General features: G+C 39.1%; 1 protein-coding gene across 2 annotated transcripts in view; it reads left to right on the top strand.

Moving 5' to 3' along the window:
* Positions 1–19,838, top strand: part of TRIP4 (thyroid hormone receptor interactor 4) — a 68,833-nt gene that overhangs the window by 33,293 nt on the left and 15,702 nt on the right. For both annotated transcript variants that reach the window (XM_057543710.1, XM_057543711.1), the window contains exons 10-11: positions 2,915–3,039; positions 4,559–4,650. In XM_057543710.1, the coding sequence (XP_057399693.1) occupies positions 2,915–3,039; positions 4,559–4,650 (217 nt within the window). The remainder of the gene's footprint in view (positions 1–2,914; positions 3,040–4,558; positions 4,651–19,838) is intronic.

Genomic DNA, 19,838 nt, shown 5'->3' with positions numbered 1-19,838 from the left:
ATGTATTCATGTTATGGACTTGTTCTTTACTGAATAGCTTAAAAAAAACTGAGCTTAGAAGGACTAAGGGTCCTAGTCATACTAAAGAATAGAACATAAGTTTTTTCATCTTTGGAAGGAAGTCTATTGAGAAAACTTCTCTTGGCTTTGCCTTTGTACAATAATATATCACTCAGCAACCTTAATGGTTTGATCCTATTGGAAATACAAAGTTTTTATGCCTATTTATTAGTTTTTTAAAGATACCAGCCTAACTGTGATTTTGTTTTTCTATCTATACATCTATCTTTTAATCTGAGTAACCATATTGAGAATCTATTTTACCACAAATTCCTTTTCTACAAAAAGTGGGGGAAGTAGTGAGGGATAAGTAGAGGTATTATAAAGTTAAGTCGTTATACATGTTAGTGATGGTAATAGCTTACCATTCCATGGTTTCATATGTTTCTTCTCAATTCAACTTGTAAAAAATAGTTCTTTCCTTTTATAAATGTAAACAGAAAATTGATAAATACAGAAAAGCAGCTAGAAAAAGAAAGATCATCTATAATTCCACCACCTAGAAACAGCTACCATTAGCATTTTGGAGTATTTATTTATATTCTTTTTCCTGTGCAAATTGTTACATAATGAGGTCATAATATATATTTATGTTTATGTTTTTCTTCTTTCACTTATTATTACATGTTTGTTTTCCCTTGTTTTCTCAGTTTTATTGAGATATGATTGATACATAACATCGTCGGGGTGTACAACATAATGATTACATATATATGTATATATTGCAAAATGATCACCACAGTAAATTTGGTTAACATCCATCACCTTGCATAGTTACAAATTTTTTGTTTCTTGTGATGAGAACTTTTAAGATCTGTTCTCTTAGCAACTTTCAACTATACAATACATTATCGTTAACTGTAGTCACCGTGCTGTACATTACATCCCCAGGATTTATTTATCTTATAATTAGAAGTTTGTACCTTTTGACTACCTTCATCCAGTCTGTTCTCCATATTTATGAGTTTGGTTTTTTCAGATTCCACATGTAAGATCATAAAGTATTTATCTTTCTCTGACTTATTTCACTTAGCATAATACTTCAAGGTTGATCCATATTGCTGCAAATGGCAAGATTTCATTGTCTTTTATGGCTGAATAATCTTCATCCATTTTCTTTATCCATCCATTCATCGATGGACATTTACATGGTCTCCATGTTTTGGCTATTGTAAATAATGCTGCAACGAATGTGGGGATGCAGATACCTCTTTTTTCCTTCTTATTTTATCTCTTAGAATTTTATATCCCTGGGAGAGTCCTAACTCATAACAATAATAATGCCTTATGTATTTATATTTAAATAGAATTTTACAGTTTTCAAAGCAGTAGCTGTATTGAAGTAGATCAGACGAGTATTATTACAGTCTTGAACACCTAAGCCGGCAAAGGTAAAGGAGCTTGCTATGAATTACAAAGCTAGTTAATGGCAGAGATGGAACTAGAGTTCAGGTTTTCAGAGTGCTTTTTCCACTCTTACTTTGTAAGCCTCAGTCATTTCTCTATTTCCTGAAAGAAAATTTATTATCAGAATTTAGGAACAATCATTTCTACTTTGGTGGTTTCCATGGTTAGTTGAGATTTGCCTCCTTCGTGAAGGTGTGTTACCATTTTTCTCCCCTCTTCAAGGTCAGGCTTTCTTTCTGTGGCTCCTAAGTGTTTCATAATCCAGGTACGTAGTGGCATTACAACAAGTGCGTGTGAATCTGCTTCTGCTCCAGGGCACCTGGGCCCTCAGATGTCTCTTCTTCTCATTCAGTTCTCTGTAGTTGAGGTGTCTTCCTCTTCCAAAGTAGAAAACTAAACAGCTTGCTTTCTGCAGAGGGACTCAGAATGTTTACCTTTCTCTCGTCCTGTTTTGGATCTGTGTTATCCAGATTTTCTCACTGGAAAGAACAGGATGAACAGCATCCAGCCCACAATCACTAATCCCACAGAAAGAAAGTGGGTGGTTCTGCCATATTTGTGAGAACGTTCTCCCAGTAACCCTGTGGATCATTTGGTGTAGAGGGAGAAATATATTGATTCATTCCTCATTTATTGAGTACCCACTGTGTGCCTGGTACTCTTCCAATTCATCTATATTGGAAAACTAAGGGTATGAGAAATTCCGTTTCCCCTTATAAGGCAAGTATAATAGGGTTATATTATCAAGCTACTTTATTTCATTTTGTGGGAACTAAAGGAGAAACATCTTTTTGTAATCCTTGGAAAGTGGGCAGTAATACATTCTCTTGATTGCATTTTGTTATTCTACTTAAAGATTCTTTCAAACTAGCTAACGGGTTGTTTAATTATCTGCAAAAAACATAACCCTTTATAAAATACTTAGAAAATATAAATGAATGTGGTTGCAATTTAGAGTAAAGATGATAAGCATTTTTATTTACTTAAATTCTATTAAATAGTAATTATGAAAGTACTATTCTTGGGGAGTTATGTGTGGGTGAGGATTTTTCTGTCAGGTTGGAGAACAATGAACAAAATCTTTCATGACTCAAAGGCAAGGATTTTCATTTTTGTGGGACAGCTTGGATGCCTTGAAAATAGAAGATTTGGATTGTAGAAGTCCCAAGGCTAGTGAAAGCTTCATTTCTGAGTTACAGAGATCAAGTAAAAATTAGGAACTGAGAGAGGTGAATTGCCTTTGTTCTGATGATAGGGAAAAGTAGAGAACAGGGTTTATACTCAAGTGAAAGGTATTGTAGGAAAAATGTTTTTTACAAAAAATACCCTTCTTGGTGAGGTATCATCTATAGATCTCTTGGTTCAACTGGATAATTTGCTGTACGTTATGAGATCTTCCAAGACACTAAAATTTAGGTTCTTTCTACTAAATTTGTATTTGTTTAAGGGTGGAGGGCAGAAGCTGGTACACCCCACATAGAGGACGACTTTGGATAGCAGCCACAGCCAAAAGACCCTCTCCTCAAGAAGTTTCAGAACTCCAGACTACATATCTTCTCCTTCGTGGGAAAGGTAACGGCCATATATTCTTCTAATTTCAGTCTTACTTTGTGGAGAGAAGTCATTGATGTTCATCTTCTTTCACCTCCTTCTTCCTGTGGCTTTTTTTGGCTGAAAGGGACTTTAAACTTTGTGTTTGTTTGTTTGTTTGTTTAGTAGCAAATCATGGACAGCTGTTCAAAACATTAATTCACCAAACAATACAAATAAAAATACCCGTTCCCAACACCAGAAATAAACCAACTAGTCTTAATTTTCTACATTTTTTTTATTATGAGAGTAAAATAACTACTATAAATTCTGGGATCTTTAGATTGGGAAGAACAACCACAAATAAGACTTTTTATTATTGGAAGTGACTCAAATAGACATCTGCTATCGGATTTGGACAGATCAAAGTTGGTTGACTTAAGCAGTGAGTTTTGACAGTCACCCCAAACACTCAGTTTGGATCCTAAAAAACACTTCTGACCCTTGGATGTCTTGGCTTCCTTCCTCTTATTCAGCCCATACAGTAGTTTTGAAGGTAAAGTGAGAGGATAATTACAGAACCACCTTTAAAAGTTAAGAAACCAAGCTTTAGGAATCAAAAGTGTATGTTTCCTTAAAAATGCGTTTCTGTTTTGACTGGTATGACTGGGTTCTTTTATTTATTTATTTATTTATTTATTTATTTATTTATATTTTTAAAAATTTATTTATTTATTTATTTTTGGCTGTGTTGGGTCCCCGTTTCTGTGCGAGGGCTTTCTCCAGTTGCGGCAAGCGGGGGCCACTCATCGCGGTGCGCGGGCCTCTCAATATCGTGGCCTCTCTTGTTGCGGAGCACAGGCTCCAGACGCGCAGGCTCAGCAATTGTGGCCCACGGGCCCAGTTGCTCCGCGGCATGTGGGATCCTCCCAGAGCAGGGCTCAAACCCGTGTCCCCTGCACTGGCAGGCAGACTCCCAACCACTGCACCACCAGGGAAGCCTCTATTTTTATTTTTATTATTATTATTATTTGGGGGGGTGTGCACCTGCAGCATTCAGGATCTTAGTTCCCTGACCAGGGATCAAACCCACGCCCTCTGCAGTGGAAGTGCAGAGTCTTAACCACTGGACCGCCAGGGAAGTCCCTGGGTTCTTTTAAATTCATGTTTTCACATTCTTATGTTTCTTAACTGTATTTTTATGTTTTTCTCTTGACACCTCAAGCTTGTTTCCAGAACCCGTCACCACCAAACTCTAGTCTGATCCAGTTGGGTATAGTGGAATTGATTTGTTTCGAGTGAAGTTGTGGGGTCCTTGAACTTCAATGGTATGAGGCTTATTTTCCTATAGTTTAGGATGTGGATAGTGGACTAAGCCAGCTACTCACTAAATGTTTTGCTAAAATACAAACAGTTGTGCCAAGTAAAAAGCCTCATTGTTTTCCTTATGTCCATAAATAGATAATAGAGAAAGCGATTTGTTCAGAATTGAAGACAGATTTGTGAGTGCCAGGGTCACAAAGAAGAAATTTATGTAATCCTTCTGTTATTCTCGATTTAGATGTGGAATTTCCCAATGACTATCCATCAGGTTGTCTTCTGGGCTGTGTGGACCTAACTGACTGCTTGTCCCAGAAGCAATTTAAGAATCAGGTGAGTAAAGAGTATTTCTCTGGGACAGATGCTTTGTTTGCCACAGTAGCTGACCTGTAGATCCTTCAACTCAGAGTATCCTGTAGATAGTAAGGAGCTAGAAACTGAATTTAGACATGTGAGGAGAATCTTCTAAGGAGGGAATATTGGGGAGAGAAAAGACCATGGGAGAAATGGAAAAAATTTAGTGATGCTTTGGTTCCTAGTGTGTGGAGGACTGGTACATATACATTTCTGCCTAAAAAGCTATTGCCACAATCCAGCTAATAGTGTAGAGTCCTCATCCCTTAATAAAACTTCTGCTCTTGGCAAAGAAATCCTGCGTTATTCCTTGAATTATTTCAATTAGGTAGTGGGAATGGTAGAATTTGTTATTACTTACTCTGGAACGTTTGGTCCAGACCAGAGAATTCATGAAAGACAAGTATGTTTGAACTCTGATTTTGCCTGGACCGTGCCAGCTTTGGGTGTGTGTGTGTGTTTGTATGTACATATTGTACGTATGTATTTTTATTTATTTTGATTACTGAAGATTGAACTGATGTAACTAGAGTACATTTTTGAACAGCAGAGGGAGCTGAAGGACTTTAGCTTAATTGGAAAATTCTTGAAATTTAGAACCTTATGTTTAGTCTAGCAGGAATCCAAAGTGGGAAAGTCCATCCTTAAAGCCTAAAAAGTCTTACCTAACAGTATGGTTTTCCTGTTTTTTGAACAGTTACTTTACGCAATAGCGGTTCCATCACTGTGCTTAAGAACATATTCTTCAGCTTAATTTTCTCAGTAAATTCTTTGCTTTGCAGACTCTTCTGTGCCTTTCATTACTGCTATTAGTGTCTGCTTTTTTTTTAAAATAGGTGTATTTATTTATTTATTTATTTATTTATTTTTGGCTGCATTAGGTCTTTGTTGCTGCACGCAGGCTTTCTCTAGTTGCGGTGAGTGGGGCCTACTCTTCATTGCAGTGCACAGGCTTCTCGTTGCACTGGCTTCTCTTGTTGCTTAGCACGGGCTCTAGACACACGGGCTTCAGTAGTTGTGGCACACGGGCTCAGTAGTTGTGGCTCGCGGGCTCTAGAGCACAGGCTCAGTAGTTGTGGCACACGGGCTTAGTTGCTCCGCTGCATGTGGGATCTTCCCGGACCAGGGCTCGAACCCGTGTCCCCTGCATTGGCAGGTGGATTCTTAACCACTGTGCCACCAGGGAAGTCCCAGTGTCTGCTTTAAAAAAACAAAACAAAACAAAATACTGTTCCCATCCATCTCACTCCCTCTGTTCATTCCTCACAGGTTTTAGCCAGTAATTATTATCCCTCTAGTTTTCTGTCTCTATTCTTTTTTTTTTTATGCCGCGCCATGCGGCATGCATGATCTTAGTTCCCCGACCAGGGATCTGCACTGGGAGCACAATCTTAACCACTGGACCACAAGGGAAGTCCCTCTAGTTTTCTGTCTTTCATTTTCTTGTGGATTGCCTCCTCAGCCCTTTTCTGATTACTTTATGTATAGGAGTACAGTGCTCGCGTTTTGGTGTGAATTTTGTGTTTTTTTTTAACATCTTTATTGGAGTATAATTGCTTTACAATGGTGTGTTAGTTTCTGCCGTATAACAAAGTGTGAATTTTGACTCCAGCCCTTTTGTTCTGCTCTTAGTACCTGATCTAGACCTAGGCAAAAGTGTAGATACATGGAGGCCCTTTGTTTTCCATAACCTTGTGCCTGTTCTATCTATCTATGGACCTTTTGCTGATTTTTTTCAATGTCTTCTTTCCTCTCCTCCCTTTTTTTCATTCTAGAAGTAATAATTGTAAAAATTCCTTACATTGGTGTCGGCTTTACAGTTTTAGAGACTCATGAAGAGCTTAGTATCACTTGATGTATTATATTTTCTTATGAGGATATTTGCATTCTAAAAGAGAACTGAGGAGCATCTGGCAGTGTGGGCGGTGTTTTGGCCAGGGGCCTTCCCTTACTTTCTCATTTGTTTATCAAGCAGACCACCACTTGATACAAGGTCAAATGAATTCAATTTCTAGGCAGTTAACCAATCTTCTTTCTGCCACAAATTTGTGTTGAGAAGGGTAGGGGGCTGTAATCCTAATCTATAGAGTACCACAAGGCTTATGGGAATTAGAAATATAATTAACAAAACAAATCTTTTTGGTTTCTCAAGGGTACCTCTCTTTCAGGTCAGCATGATACTCCTACCTGAGCTTATATTCTGTCTTTTATCCTGAGGATGCTGAGGGCAGCACATAGAAGTGTAGGAATCCTCCCATATGTTCCCAGATGGAGGTCTTGGCAACTCTTTATGAATTTCCCTGATGTGTATGACATTAGAATATCCTAAAATGCCAAAAGCCACGAGGTTTCATCATACAGGAGTCCCATATCCATTTTCCCTATGGTCAGCTTTTCTGTGGCTTTTCCCCATTGTTTCTTTTCTGTGTTTGAGAGTAGCACATGAATGTATTCAGAATTGATATTAGCCCTATTTGGGGATTATTTATTGAGTAAGGATCTTACCACGTTTAAAGGTCGTAGCTTTGGTATTTGGCTGTCTTTTGGAAAATGTCTCGAGCACCTTTGGTAATCTACCTGTCTCTGTTTGAGCTAGGGTTCTGTGATGTAAGAATTGTGATTCCTTAGTCTGTTTTGCCAATGTTGTTCTCGTTTTTTCAAGAATGAGTTGAGAGTTTAGGAGTAATACCCCTAAGACTAGCATTCCCCAAACTATTCCATGGCATAGGTGTTCTCTGGAAAGAAAGGGGGGTGAGGGGTTTCTGTTGACCCACACATTTGGAAAATTTATTTGGATTAAACAAATTTGTTTGCTGCAGAATTTCTCAGAGCCCTGAATGTGCTGGTGCGCATTTTGACTCTGATACAATTCTCTGATTTATCTGGTGGATGTAATATGCAGTGTTCTCATACCTTTCTGACCACAACAGCCCCCAACAACATATTTGCATACTGGTATCTTGTGGTATATATATAGTTAGCAAGTGCTAGCCTAAGTATGTTTGGGTTTTTTTGTCCTCATAGGTCAGTTCACTGAGGGAGAATGATCCAGGAAACAGTTAAACAGTTTCCTGACTTATGTCTTCTTTCTGCATCTTCACACTCATTCCTCGTCACCCAGCTGAATTGTATTTTCCTTTTTTTTTTTTTTTTTACTTTTTTGGCTGCACTGCGGGGCCTGCGGGATCTTAGTTCCCTGACCAGGGATCGAACCCGTGCCTCCTGAAGTGGTAGTGTGGAGTCCTAACCTCTGGACTACCAGGGAAGTCCCGTATTTTCTTTGAAAACCAGTGTGGATCTAGTAATTTTTATTTCAACTGAAACTAATCTCCTGTGTGACTTGGAACCATGTTTTAATTCTCCATCTTGTTCTTAACTTTTTCCTTCCCCAAAGAAACTCAGTAATTTACTTCCTGACCTTTCATTCTTGGCCTTTCTTTGATAAGTTAAAATATACTAAGCCCTCACTATTTTTTGGCATAGTGTGATCATTTAGTTTCTTAAAAAAAAAAAAAACAGAAAAGGTTTTATTAGTGGTTGTTTAAAATCAAGTGCAGCACACTGTAAGTGGCTTTAAAAATATGTGCTTAAAGTGCTTTCCCCTGAGCTAAGAACTCATCTTCCTTTTATCTTCTAAAGTAGTATGGCTGGCATGGCCGATTTGTGCCAGAAAAAAATCCTGCTAGACCATCAGTCCTCCTGAGTAATGGCAGGGGATCAACCTAAACAAGGTAGGAATGATACAGCAAAGGCTGTAGGCTCAACTCAGGAAAGAAAGGTAGATGAGAGCCATCTAGTTAAAACTTCTCCTGTACTCCCCTGGAAGAAGCCCATGCCTTGCCAGGGTTTTATCTGCCAGCAGCAGATGTAAGCTCTCAAAAACAGCAGGGAGGATGTTGACTGCAACAATGCATCAAGGCTGTGGTTTGTAACCTCAATAGTAAGGCAGTTAAAACCTTTTTTTTAACAAAGACATTTTGATTGCCAAATCCATAACCATTAGCAGCTGTGGTTTGAACAGTTCTCTAGACCTAACAAGTTGTCAAACAGAAAGTTGAGTTGGTGGCTTTTGTTTCTATGTGTCTGTATTGTGTTTGTGCTATTTATATCTCTGCCTTCAATAGAAAATCTGATTTGTCTGAAATCTCTGAGGTCATTGATTATTCTACTTCTTTTGTACTGAATCCATTCTTCTCCTGCCAGCTTACTGACCTTTTAGTCCATTTGATCTTATGGCTTTTGTAATAGCCAAGATCCTGTATTTAAGGAATTACGCTGAGGCAGTTCTACTGCTGGGTGCCTACAAATTGACATCAGCAAAAGAATTACTGTCTTCCAGTGGGGAAGAGAGTATTACTTGTTCCTTTTTATATGAGTATCCATGCGATACAGATCTTCAGGAAGATTGCTTATATCACTTCATGTGTGGAAATCATCGGCTTCTATCACCAAAGGATTGTCTGAGAGATGAGAAATTAGAGAATGAAGGAAATAATAGTCAGTATTCAAACCAGGCATTGGCGTTGAAAAATGCAGAGTCCCCAAATTCTCTTTTAAATTATGTGAAAATGTCCTCTCTGTTTTACTAAGAAAACCTGCCAATTCATAGACCTAAAATGTATGATTCCTAAGGGATTGTGAGGGCTGCATCTGAGACCCAACAAAGGGGGGAACTGTGTGTCTGCAACAGCTAGCCCAATCCTAAGCAGTTCTTTAACATCATGGCTCACTTGAGGGAGACAGGGGATGTATTTTCAGAATTCTCACGAAGACTAGAATATTTACTTGAGTTTCTAGGTCAGAACAGACTGTCTTTAGAGTTGTTTGCAACCTGGGTGTCAAGTGCCCACTTGATGAGTTGAGGACAGGCATGCTCATTTTTAAATAATCCGGGAAGCATTATGCTTTCTGTTTCTTTTTTAAAAATTTTTTTAAAAATGTATTTATCTATTTATATGGCTGCATTGGGTCTTTGTTGCTGCACGCGGGCTTTCTCTAGTTGCGGCGAGCGGGGCTACTCTTCATTGCGGTGCGCAGGCTTCTCATGGCGGTGGCTTGAGAAGGCTCTCATTGTGCCACCAGGGAAGTCCCATGCTTTCTGTTTCTTATCCTGAAGAGAAGAAGGGAATATTAACACTCTTGTGCATTTATGTAAATTCTTTAATGTTTAGCTTTACATCTGAAAATGAACTTATAATTCTTAAGATTTTCTTAATTATTTATAGATCAGTAAATACTTGAGTGCCTACCATAAATCAGACATTGTTTTAGACCTAAGAGAAATAAAAAGGTGAATCAGCCATGGGTTCTGTCCTCAGAATGTTTGAAAGACCACTAGGTAGATAAGATATGTATACAACCAAATTTGTAAACAACCAAATACAAAATAAAAAGCAAAGATAACTGTCTTAAGAGAAGTAAGGACTGCCTCTGAGGAATTTAAAGGAGGGAAAGGTTGCTTCCAGGTAGGAGGAAGACGTCAGAATGTGGCTTTTTTTTTTGTTTTCCCTACGGGGACTCAGTATTTCTTCAGGATAGATTATGAGAAGTAGAACTTAAGGGTCTAAGATACATACATTTAAACTTTGATACAAACTGGTTAAGTTACCATTCTTAAAGAGGGATCTAATTTAAAATTCCACCGATGGTGTGAGTCTTTCCTATACCAATACCCTGACCAAAACTGGTTATTAATAATCAATTTAGGGCTTCCCTGGTGACGTAGTGGTTAAGAATCCACCCGCCAATGCAGGGGACACAGGTTCGAGCCCTGCTCCGGGAAGATCCCACATGCCGCGGAGCAACTAAGCCCGTGTGCCACAACTACTGAGCCTGCGCTCTAGAGCCCGCGAGCCACAACTGCTGAGCCTGAGTGCCACAACTACTGAAGCCCGCGTGCCTAGAGCCTGTGCTCTGCAACAGGAGAAGCCACCCAATGAGAAGCCCGGGCACTGCAACGAAGAGTAGCCCCCACTCGCTGCTTAGCCCGCGTGCATCAACAAAGACCCAACACAGCCAAAAAAAAAAAAAAATTAATAATAATAATAATGATCAATTTAATTTCTGCTAATAAAGTGGGTGAAAACATATTTTGTTACTTTCATTTAATTTTCCTGATCATTGGTGACATTTATCTTCTCTTCAAATATTTACTAGCCGTTTATATATATATATATATATATTTTAAAATTTGTTTATTTATTTTAGGCTGCGATGGGTCTTCCTTGCTGCGCATGGGCTTTCTCTAGCTGCGGTGAGGTGGCTTCTCATTGCAGTGGCTTCTCTTGTTGTGGAGCACGGGCTCTAGGCATGTGGGCTTCAGTAGTGGTGGCACATTGGCTCAGTAGTTGTGGCTTGCGGGCTCTAGAGTGCAGGCTCAGTAGTTGTGGCACACGGGCTTAGTTGCTCCGTGGCATGTGGGATCTTCTCGGACCAGGGCTCGAACCCGTGTCCTCTGCATTGGCAGGCAGTTTCTTATCCACTGTGCCACCAGGGAAGTCCCTATATATTTTTTAAAATTTATTTTTTTATTGAAGTATAGTTGATTTACAATGTTGTGTTAATTTTGGTTGTATAGCAGAGTGACTCAGTTATACACATATATCCATTCTTTTTTATATTCTTTTCCATTATGGTTTATCCCAGGATATTGAATATAGTTCCCTGTGCTATACAGTAGGACCTTGTTGTTTATTCATTCTATTGGTTTGGCCAAAAAGTTCGTTCAGGTTTTTGTACAATGTCACTGGACGACCCGAACGAACTTTTTGGCCAACCCAATATATGTAATAGTTTGCGTCTACTAACCCCAAACTCCCAGTCCATCCGTCCCCCACCCATCCTCCCCCTTGGCAACCACAAGTCTGTTCTCTATGTCTGTGAGTCTGTTTCTGTTTCATGGGTAGGTTCACTTGTGCCATATTTTAGATTCCACATAAAAGTGATATCATACGGTATTTGTCTTTCTCTTTCTGACTTACTTCACTTAGTATGATAATCTCTAGTTGCATCCATGTTGCTGCAAATGGCATTATTTTGCTCTTTTTTATGGCTGAGTAGTATTCCATTGTATGTATGTACCACATCTTCTTTATCCACTCATCTGTCAGTGGACATTTAGGTTGTTTCCACGTCTTGGCTATTGTAAATAGTGCTGCTATGAACATAGGAGTGCATGTATCTTTTTGAATTATGATTTTGTCCAGGTACGTGCCCAGGAGTGGGATTGCTGAATCATATGGTAATTCTGTTTTTAGTTTTCTGAGGAACCTCATACTGTTTTGAATAGTGGCTGCATCAACTTAAATTCCCACCAACAGTGTAGGAGGGTTCCTTTTTCTCCATACCCTCTCCAGCATTTGTTATTTGTAGACTTTTTAATGATGGCCATTCTGACTGGTGTGAGGTGGTAGTTCATTGTAGTTGTGATTTGCATTTCTCTAATAATTAGCAATGTTGAACATCTTAGGAATGTGGCTTTTGAATTAGCCTTGAAGCGTATTAATGATAAAATCTATCACTTTTTGATCAGTTATTATGTGCCAGACCTATTACGTATGTTATTTTCTAATCCTCACAACAACTTGATACCAAGCAAGGTATCATTACTCCTCTTTTAGAGATAAGAGAACTTAAGACTCAGAGTTAAGATAACTTGCGTACTGTCAGTCAGTAAATGGTAGAATTGGGGTTGCTGTTCAAGTCTTCCTCCTTCCATGGTAGGAAAGCATATTCTAAGGGAGAGGGAGTAATGTGAGGTGGAAAGTCATGGGCCCGTATGGAGAATAATAGCAAACCACTTTGTTGAATGGAAAGGTATGTTGTGGTCAGATGGTAGATAGCTTTGAGTGATAGGCTACAGCGGTAAGACTTCTTTCTCTAGTCCATTGTGGGATTGGGGAGGGGTGTTTTGAAGGTCATCGGAGCCAGAAAATGAATCTGGCAGCAATGTGGAAGATGGATTGCAGTGAAGAGACTGAAGGTGGGAAGTCTAGTGACTAGACACTTGTCATCCAGGTTAGATATACCTTCCTATGTCTCCATGCTTTTGTCCCCCATGAGAGTTCTATTCATTCTTTGAAAGAGCTCAGGTGTCCCTGTCTCCTGTAGAGTCTTCTCTGACCTCAACCCATTTCCTCCCTGACAGGATTAATCACTTCCTTCTCTGGGCTACTGTGTTCATATTTCTTTTTACATTTTTAACCTTTTTTTTTTTTCTTTTTGGTAATTATATGTTCACATGTAGTTCCTTTAGGTCACCATCTATGTCAGCTCACCTTGTTGTCTCCAGTGTCCTAGCATATAGCTTGGCACTTAGTAGGTGTTCACTTAACGGTGGTGACAATAAATTGAGGGGCAGGCACTGGTTGATATATGAAAAGCCTTAAATGCTATGTTAAAGAATTTGACTTGTATTCTGAAAGCAACCATGTAAGTGATGTAATAAGATAATAAGATGTACATTTTAGAAAGATTGTTCTGGCAGCAGCAGGAAAGATGGACTGGATGAGGCAAGCCTGAAAACAAGTAGATGAGTTAGGAAATTATCATGATTGTCCAGGTGGAGGCATGATGGAGGCCAGCAACAATGCTCTGGCAGTTGAGTTGGAAAGAAAGGAACAGATGTTTGAAATGTTTAGGAGATAAAGTCTATAGGACTTGGTGATTTGATTGGATGTGAAGGGTGAGAGAAAGAAGTCTAAGATAAACTTTGGTTTCTGGCTGTGGTGAGGGGCTAAATGGTAGTACCATTAGTCTAGATGGGGTATACATAAGAAGAGAATTTTCTTTTAAGGAAAATGACTTTTTAAAATAAAGGAGCTGTGTGGCAAAGGAAGCCTGTATTGTAGCAGTAAAGGAGAGATGTTCTGTAGTATGTGATCACCATACAAAAATCAGTTTTTCTATGATTTTCCATTTGGACTTTTAAAAATATTTTAATCTGTTTTGTTCTAAAACACATGTTATTTGATAAAGAGATATTGTTGCTGTTAATAACACTGTATTACTTGATAATGATCTTACCTTGATATGTTAACTCGTGTCAAAGGATTCGCTGAGCTCTCCCTCAGTAGTTGTTCTCAGTTGAGTCAGAGGAGCCATTGGGAGATAAAAATCTAAAATTGGCAGAGCGCTTAACACAAGAGGAGTCTTAGCATTCTGAGATATTAGGGTAGATTTGAATGGTTAAGGACCTTACAATGTAGCATCTTTAATTAAGAGCAATTTTCTTTTGGTTCTTACTAGTTTAAGTTGGAGTGAAAGCCTGCTATATGCAAATTAAGACCAAAAAAAATTGTCATGAAAAACAACAACAACAACAAAAAACCACAAAAATAATTGTCATGAATGGGTGATTCCCATTTAGGTCTTGAAGAATCAGGGCAGAAAATCTATGAGGTTAATTTTAGAGAAAATATAAGTTCTTGGTTTCTTTTGTGTGTGGAGATTTCAGTATAGATAGGATTCCCGAGGGCACAGAAAATCACACTGGGACCAAGATACCAATGCTGTGTGGCTTCAACCAGATCACCTTCCACAAGTGTCTGGAAGACCCAAAAGCTGCATCTTGCTTATCCCTTATTCCTCTTACCTGGAGCAAATATGGATGGTCTCTGTAGCATTGAGCTGGAACCCTCTGTATTTGCTGCTAGGCACATAATTTGCACTGGGTACTGGTACATGAGTTCAGCTATCCCACTTAGGGCCAATTGGCATGATCTTTACCCAACTCCAGTCAAATATGCAGTAGTCATCTCATCAAAGTATCATGATCAATATGTTAACTCTGATGTGAGAAAACTCTTATCCTCCAGTATAGTGGGGCCCAAGGTACTAGTTATCCTGTAAACACCTTGAATTGCTTTGAAGGAAAATGAGAACTATGTTTTTTTTTAATGAGAACTATTTATCAGAGAACGCAGTTGCTTTCAGGATATGCTTCTTTGGATCTGTTGTGCTTGTGGCCTTTTTATCATACTCATTTCCTTCTCTCTCTCTGAGTATTATCACCTCAATCTTCTTGGAGTTGGTTTTCAGCTAACTAGATTTCAGAGCCTGATTTCATGTCCTATCTAGTTCCTCAAAGTTCAGACCAAGAAAACCGACAGCAAATATATGTTCTTTGTCAATGAGTTTCTTCTTACATGTTTGCTTTAGCTGTTAGTCCTCTGGAGACAGGTGTAAGATTTACATATAGGTCATCTGGGGATTTGTTGGGAAGAGTGACATCATTTAGGACTTTCTGATCATTTCAGTACGAGGATTAAATGGAGGCTTGTGGAGTTGGTGAAAATGCCCACTTGGCTCTGAGTCAGTAGTGGTTGCCAAAAACCACTAAACTTTTTTTTTTCTCTTATGAAAATGGCAAGAGAAATGTTTTCTAGATGACTGGTGAACAATTTCCCTCTGGATTGGAGAAGTAAATGGCTGTTTAGTAGTTAATTATCTGTTGTGTTAGACAGCTATGAAACTTATGGGGCATGAAAGAAGAGTAGGCCCACCTCCCGCAATCGTCAGGCTGGAAACCAGGTGATAGGAGTCATGTTATTATTATTTTTTTTAATTTTTATTTTATTTATTTATTTATTTATTTATGGCTGTGTTGGGTCTTCGTTTCTGTGCGAGGGCTTTCTCTAGTTGTGGCGAGTGGGGGCCACTCTTCATCGCGGTGCGCGGGCCTCTCACTATCGCGGCCTCTCTTGTTGCGGAGCACAGGCTCCAGACGCGCAGGCTCAGTAATTGTGGCTCACGGGCCCAGTTGCTCCGCGGCATGTGGGATCTTCCCAGACCAGGGCTCGAACCCATGTCCCCTGCATTGGCAGGCAGATTCTCAACCACTGCGCCACCAGGGAAGCCCAGGAGTCATGTTACTGAAGGCAAGAACAGCAGCGTCCTGAGGAGTCTGTTACTGAATTTAAATGGTTGCTTTGAGTTGCTTGGGCTTATAACCCACATTCCCTATCCTATCTATTGTGCCATCTCAGTGACCCTTAGTCTAGCATCCTCTCTAAATTGGATATGACATCGAGAGTTTATTCACGTTCTTCACAAATATGAACCTCCTTTTTCTTAATTTACTCTTTCTTTGAGTCAGCTGCATTTTAGTCTTTTGACTTTCAAACCAAAAATCCCTTTCTTGTAAGTCTTATTGGTGTTTAATGTGGTCTCTCATGTCTAAAACCCAGTTGCAGAGATTATACTTTTTCGCAGGTACTGAGGCTCTGCCAAGCTGACTTTGCTTTAATGCATTTTACCGTGAAAAATAATCCCTTCTCTCAACACATAGGCCTTACTTTTCTTTATTCCTGTAGGCTTCTTTGCACTTCAGCTCTGTTTCTTGTAAGCCTCCTGAAGTTTAGTGATAGACCTTGGGAAAAGGAATATTCACATGAAACTTGCATTTAGATTCAGCTGGGAAAGTTGATTTTAGTTTTTATCTTTATTGTAAGGCATGAATGGGTCCAAGGAACCTCTTGTTCTATAATTTCATTTATCCATCATTTTTCCCATTATTTGACATTTTCTTACTCTGTTAATATATGTCAGGGTAGTTTTCATTAAACATAGGGCCTTACTGGCCATTTGCCAAGACACAAAAGTTCTAATTTAGCTTGAGGGATAACAGGTTACAGAGTAGCACCTGCTTTTATCTAGAGTTTAGTCCTAAGAGTGTCCAGTTCCCAGCATGTGCATATTTAGCATGGTTAAGATAACTTAAAAGCACAGGTTGGTAAATTTTTTTGTTCTTTCATCCAACAAATATTTATTGATTGCCTACTATGTGCCAGGCATGATTCTAGGTGCTGAGGAGTAAACGAAACAGACAAAAGATCCCTGCCTTTGTGGAGCTTTTATCCTAGTAAGGAAAGTCCAAATTTAAAAATTTAAGTAAGTGAATTACATAGTATCAGATGATGGTAAGTGCTGTAGAAAAAAAAATAAGGTAGGAGATGGGGGTTAAGAGTGCCAGAAGACCCACTACGAAGTTGACATATAAACAAAGTCCTGAAGAAAGAGAGAGGAAACCATGTAGATACCTAGCAGGGAAAGCATCCCAGGAAGAGAGGTAAGCAAGTACAAACATCCAGAGGCAGGAACAAGGAAGCCTGTGTGGCTGGAGTGGAAAGTGGGGAGAGTAGTAGGAGAAGGCATCAGAGAGGAAATGGGGGCCAGATTGTCTAGGGACCTGTAGGTCATAGTGAGGACTTAGTCTTTTATTCTGACTGATGAAAAGCCATTGGAGAGTTTTAAACAGGGGAGTGACATGATCTGATATATTTTTTAAAAATAGCTCAGGCTGCTGTGTTGAGAATAGGCAAGAGGGAGGTTAAGGGCAGAAACAGAGAAACCAATTAGGAAGTTATTGTGGTAATACAGGGAGACATTGTGATGGCCTGGACCAGGGAAGTAACAATGGAGGTCTTAAGAAGTGGTGAGTTATTGGGTATCTTTCGAAGGTAGAGTTAACAGGATTTCCCAGCGGGTTGGTTGTGGGGTTTTTGACCTGACCAACTAGAAAGATGGAATAGCTATTTATTTTAAAGGGGTATGACTAAGAGAGGGGCAGGTTTGGAAAGGAAATCCAGGACCTTGATTTTTTATTTTATTTTATTTTTATTGTAGTAAATATACATAACATAAACTTACCATTTAAACTATTTTTAACTGCACAATTCAGGGGTATTAAGTACATTCACAGTGTTGTGCAACCGTCCATCTCCAGAAGTTTTCATCATCTCAAACAGAAACTTTGTACCCAGTGAATACTAACTCCTCTTTCCTCCTTCCCCCAGCCCCTAGTAACCTCTATTATACTTCCTTTCTGTATGAATTTATCTTTTTTTGCTTGTGGGATCTTAGTTCTCCGACCTGGGATTGAACACCAGCCCTGGCAGTGAAAGCACCAAGTCCTAACCACTGGACCACCAGGGAATTCCCGAATTTGTCTATTCTAAGTATCTCACATAAGTAGACTTGTATAATATTTGTCCTTTTGTGTATGGTTTATTTCACTTAGCATAATTTTTCTAGGTTCATTCATGTAGCATGTATCAGAATTTCATTCCTTTTTAAGGCATAATAATATTCCATTGTATGTATATGCCATATTTTGTTTATCCATTTATCTATCGTTAGACATTTGGATTGTGGAAACCATTGGCTATTGTGAATAATGCCGCAGTGAACATTGGTGTACAAATATCTGAATCCCTACTTTCAGTTCTTTTGAGTATATACCTAGAAGTAGAATTGCTGGATCATACGGTCATTCTACGGTTAACTTTTTTTTTTTTTTTTTTTATGGTTAACTTTTAAAAGAACCACCGAACTGTTTTTCACAGCAACTGCACCGTTTTACATTCACACCAGCAATGCATGAGGGTTCCAGTTTCTTCACATCCTTACCCATGCTTGTTATTTTTCCTGTTTTTTATTTTCGTTTTGTTTTATAATAAGTCATCCTAGTGAGAGTAAAGTGGTGTCTCATTGTGGTATTGATTTATATTTACAGGACCTTATTTTTGTCCTGTTTTATTGTGATATAATTGCATATAACATTGTATTAGTTTAAGGTTGTACAACATGAAGATTTGATATATGATCTATATATTGCAAAATGATTACCACAATAAGTTTAGTTAACATCCATCACCTCTCCTAGTTACAAATTCAGGACGTTATTTTTTAACTTTGAGACTGAAGGAAATAGCCAAGGTTGTGAATGTAGAGAGAGATGAGGTCTGAGGTTTGACTCTTGAAGTACTCCAGCATTTAAGGGATGGGGAAATGAGGAGCAGTCAGTGAAGAAGCAACATCGGAAGGAGAATTGTATCCTGGAAGCAAAGTGAGGAATGTGCTCAAGAAGGAGGGAGAGGAATTCTGTCAAGTTCTACATAAATCAATTAAGATGAGAACTGAGAATTGATTTGGCAGCATGGAAGTGAACGATAACCTTTACAAGAACAGTTTTGGTGGAGTGATGGGAGTGAAAGCCTCTCTATAGTGAATTCAAGAACAAACAGAAGGGGCTTCCCTGGTGGCGCAGTGGTTGAGAATCTGCCTGCTAATGCAGGGGACACGGGTTCGAGCCCTGGTCTGGGAAGATCCCACATGCCGCGGAGCAACTGGGCCCGTGAGCCACAGCTACTGAGCCTGCGCGTCTGGAGCCTGTGCTCCGCAACAAGAGAGGCCGCGATGGTGAGAGGCCCGCGCACCGCGATGAAGAGTGGCCCCCGCTTGCCACAACTGGAGAAAGCCCTCGCCCAGAAACGAAGACCCAACACAGCCAAAATTAAATAAATAAATAAATAAAATTTTAAAAAAAAAAGTGTTTAAAAAAAAAAAAAAAGAACAAACAGAAGGAGACGAATTTGAGGCAGAGTGTATAGATAATCTTTTAATGAATTTTGTTTTGAAAGGAATCTGAGAAATGGAGCAGCAGCTGGAGGAGAATGTGGGGTCTGGGGAGTTTCTCTTTTACGGCAGACATTATAGAAAGGATGTTTGTTAATGGGATTGATCCAGTAGAGAGAGAACATTTATTGATGTGGAAGAAAGAGGAGTGAAATGGCTTGTCGTTTTGGAAAAGCAGAGCTGTGAAGTCCTGGCAGGTTTGTCCTCTGCCTTGACACTCTCTAAGACACAGAGAAGAGAGAGCAGGAAAATCGAAGTGATGTGAAGGGTGACTGTTGCTGCTCTGGCCTCTGTAGAATTAGGATTAAAGAAATTGATGAGAGCCTCTGGTTTTATTTGTCCCAGAGCACCTCAACAGTAACAGCTGATCCTGCTTTTCTTTGCATTCTAAAGATGCAAAGGATAAGGAAAGAAGAAAGTTTCTCCTTCCATCTTTAGTCTTTATTTTCTACCATGAGCATTTTGAATGTTCATGTGAATATAATTGTGAGTGCCTGTGAATATAAATGTGGCTGATACTTGATATTAAGCTATGTTTTATCAAAGTACATGCCACACCTGTCCCACACAGAAACCCATGGTATGTGGGCAGGACTAAAAGCCACTGTAAATCCCTTCTGTTTCTTCACAGCATTAGGACAGAGTAGTCAGTAAAGAAGTTACCTGTTTATGCTTCCACTAGTTACAGAGACATTTGAATTTTCTTATTTATTTTACTGAAGCCTCCATTTTTACTTTAAAGCCTTTCATGT

The sequence above is a fragment of the Balaenoptera acutorostrata genome, chromosome 3 (genome assembly GCF_949987535.1).
Source record: "Balaenoptera acutorostrata chromosome 3, mBalAcu1.1, whole genome shotgun sequence".
Taxonomy (NCBI): domain Eukaryota; kingdom Metazoa; phylum Chordata; class Mammalia; order Artiodactyla; family Balaenopteridae; genus Balaenoptera; species Balaenoptera acutorostrata.
The sequence above is the reverse complement of the archived record's forward strand: the minus strand, read 5'-3'. Positions and strand labels throughout refer to the sequence as shown.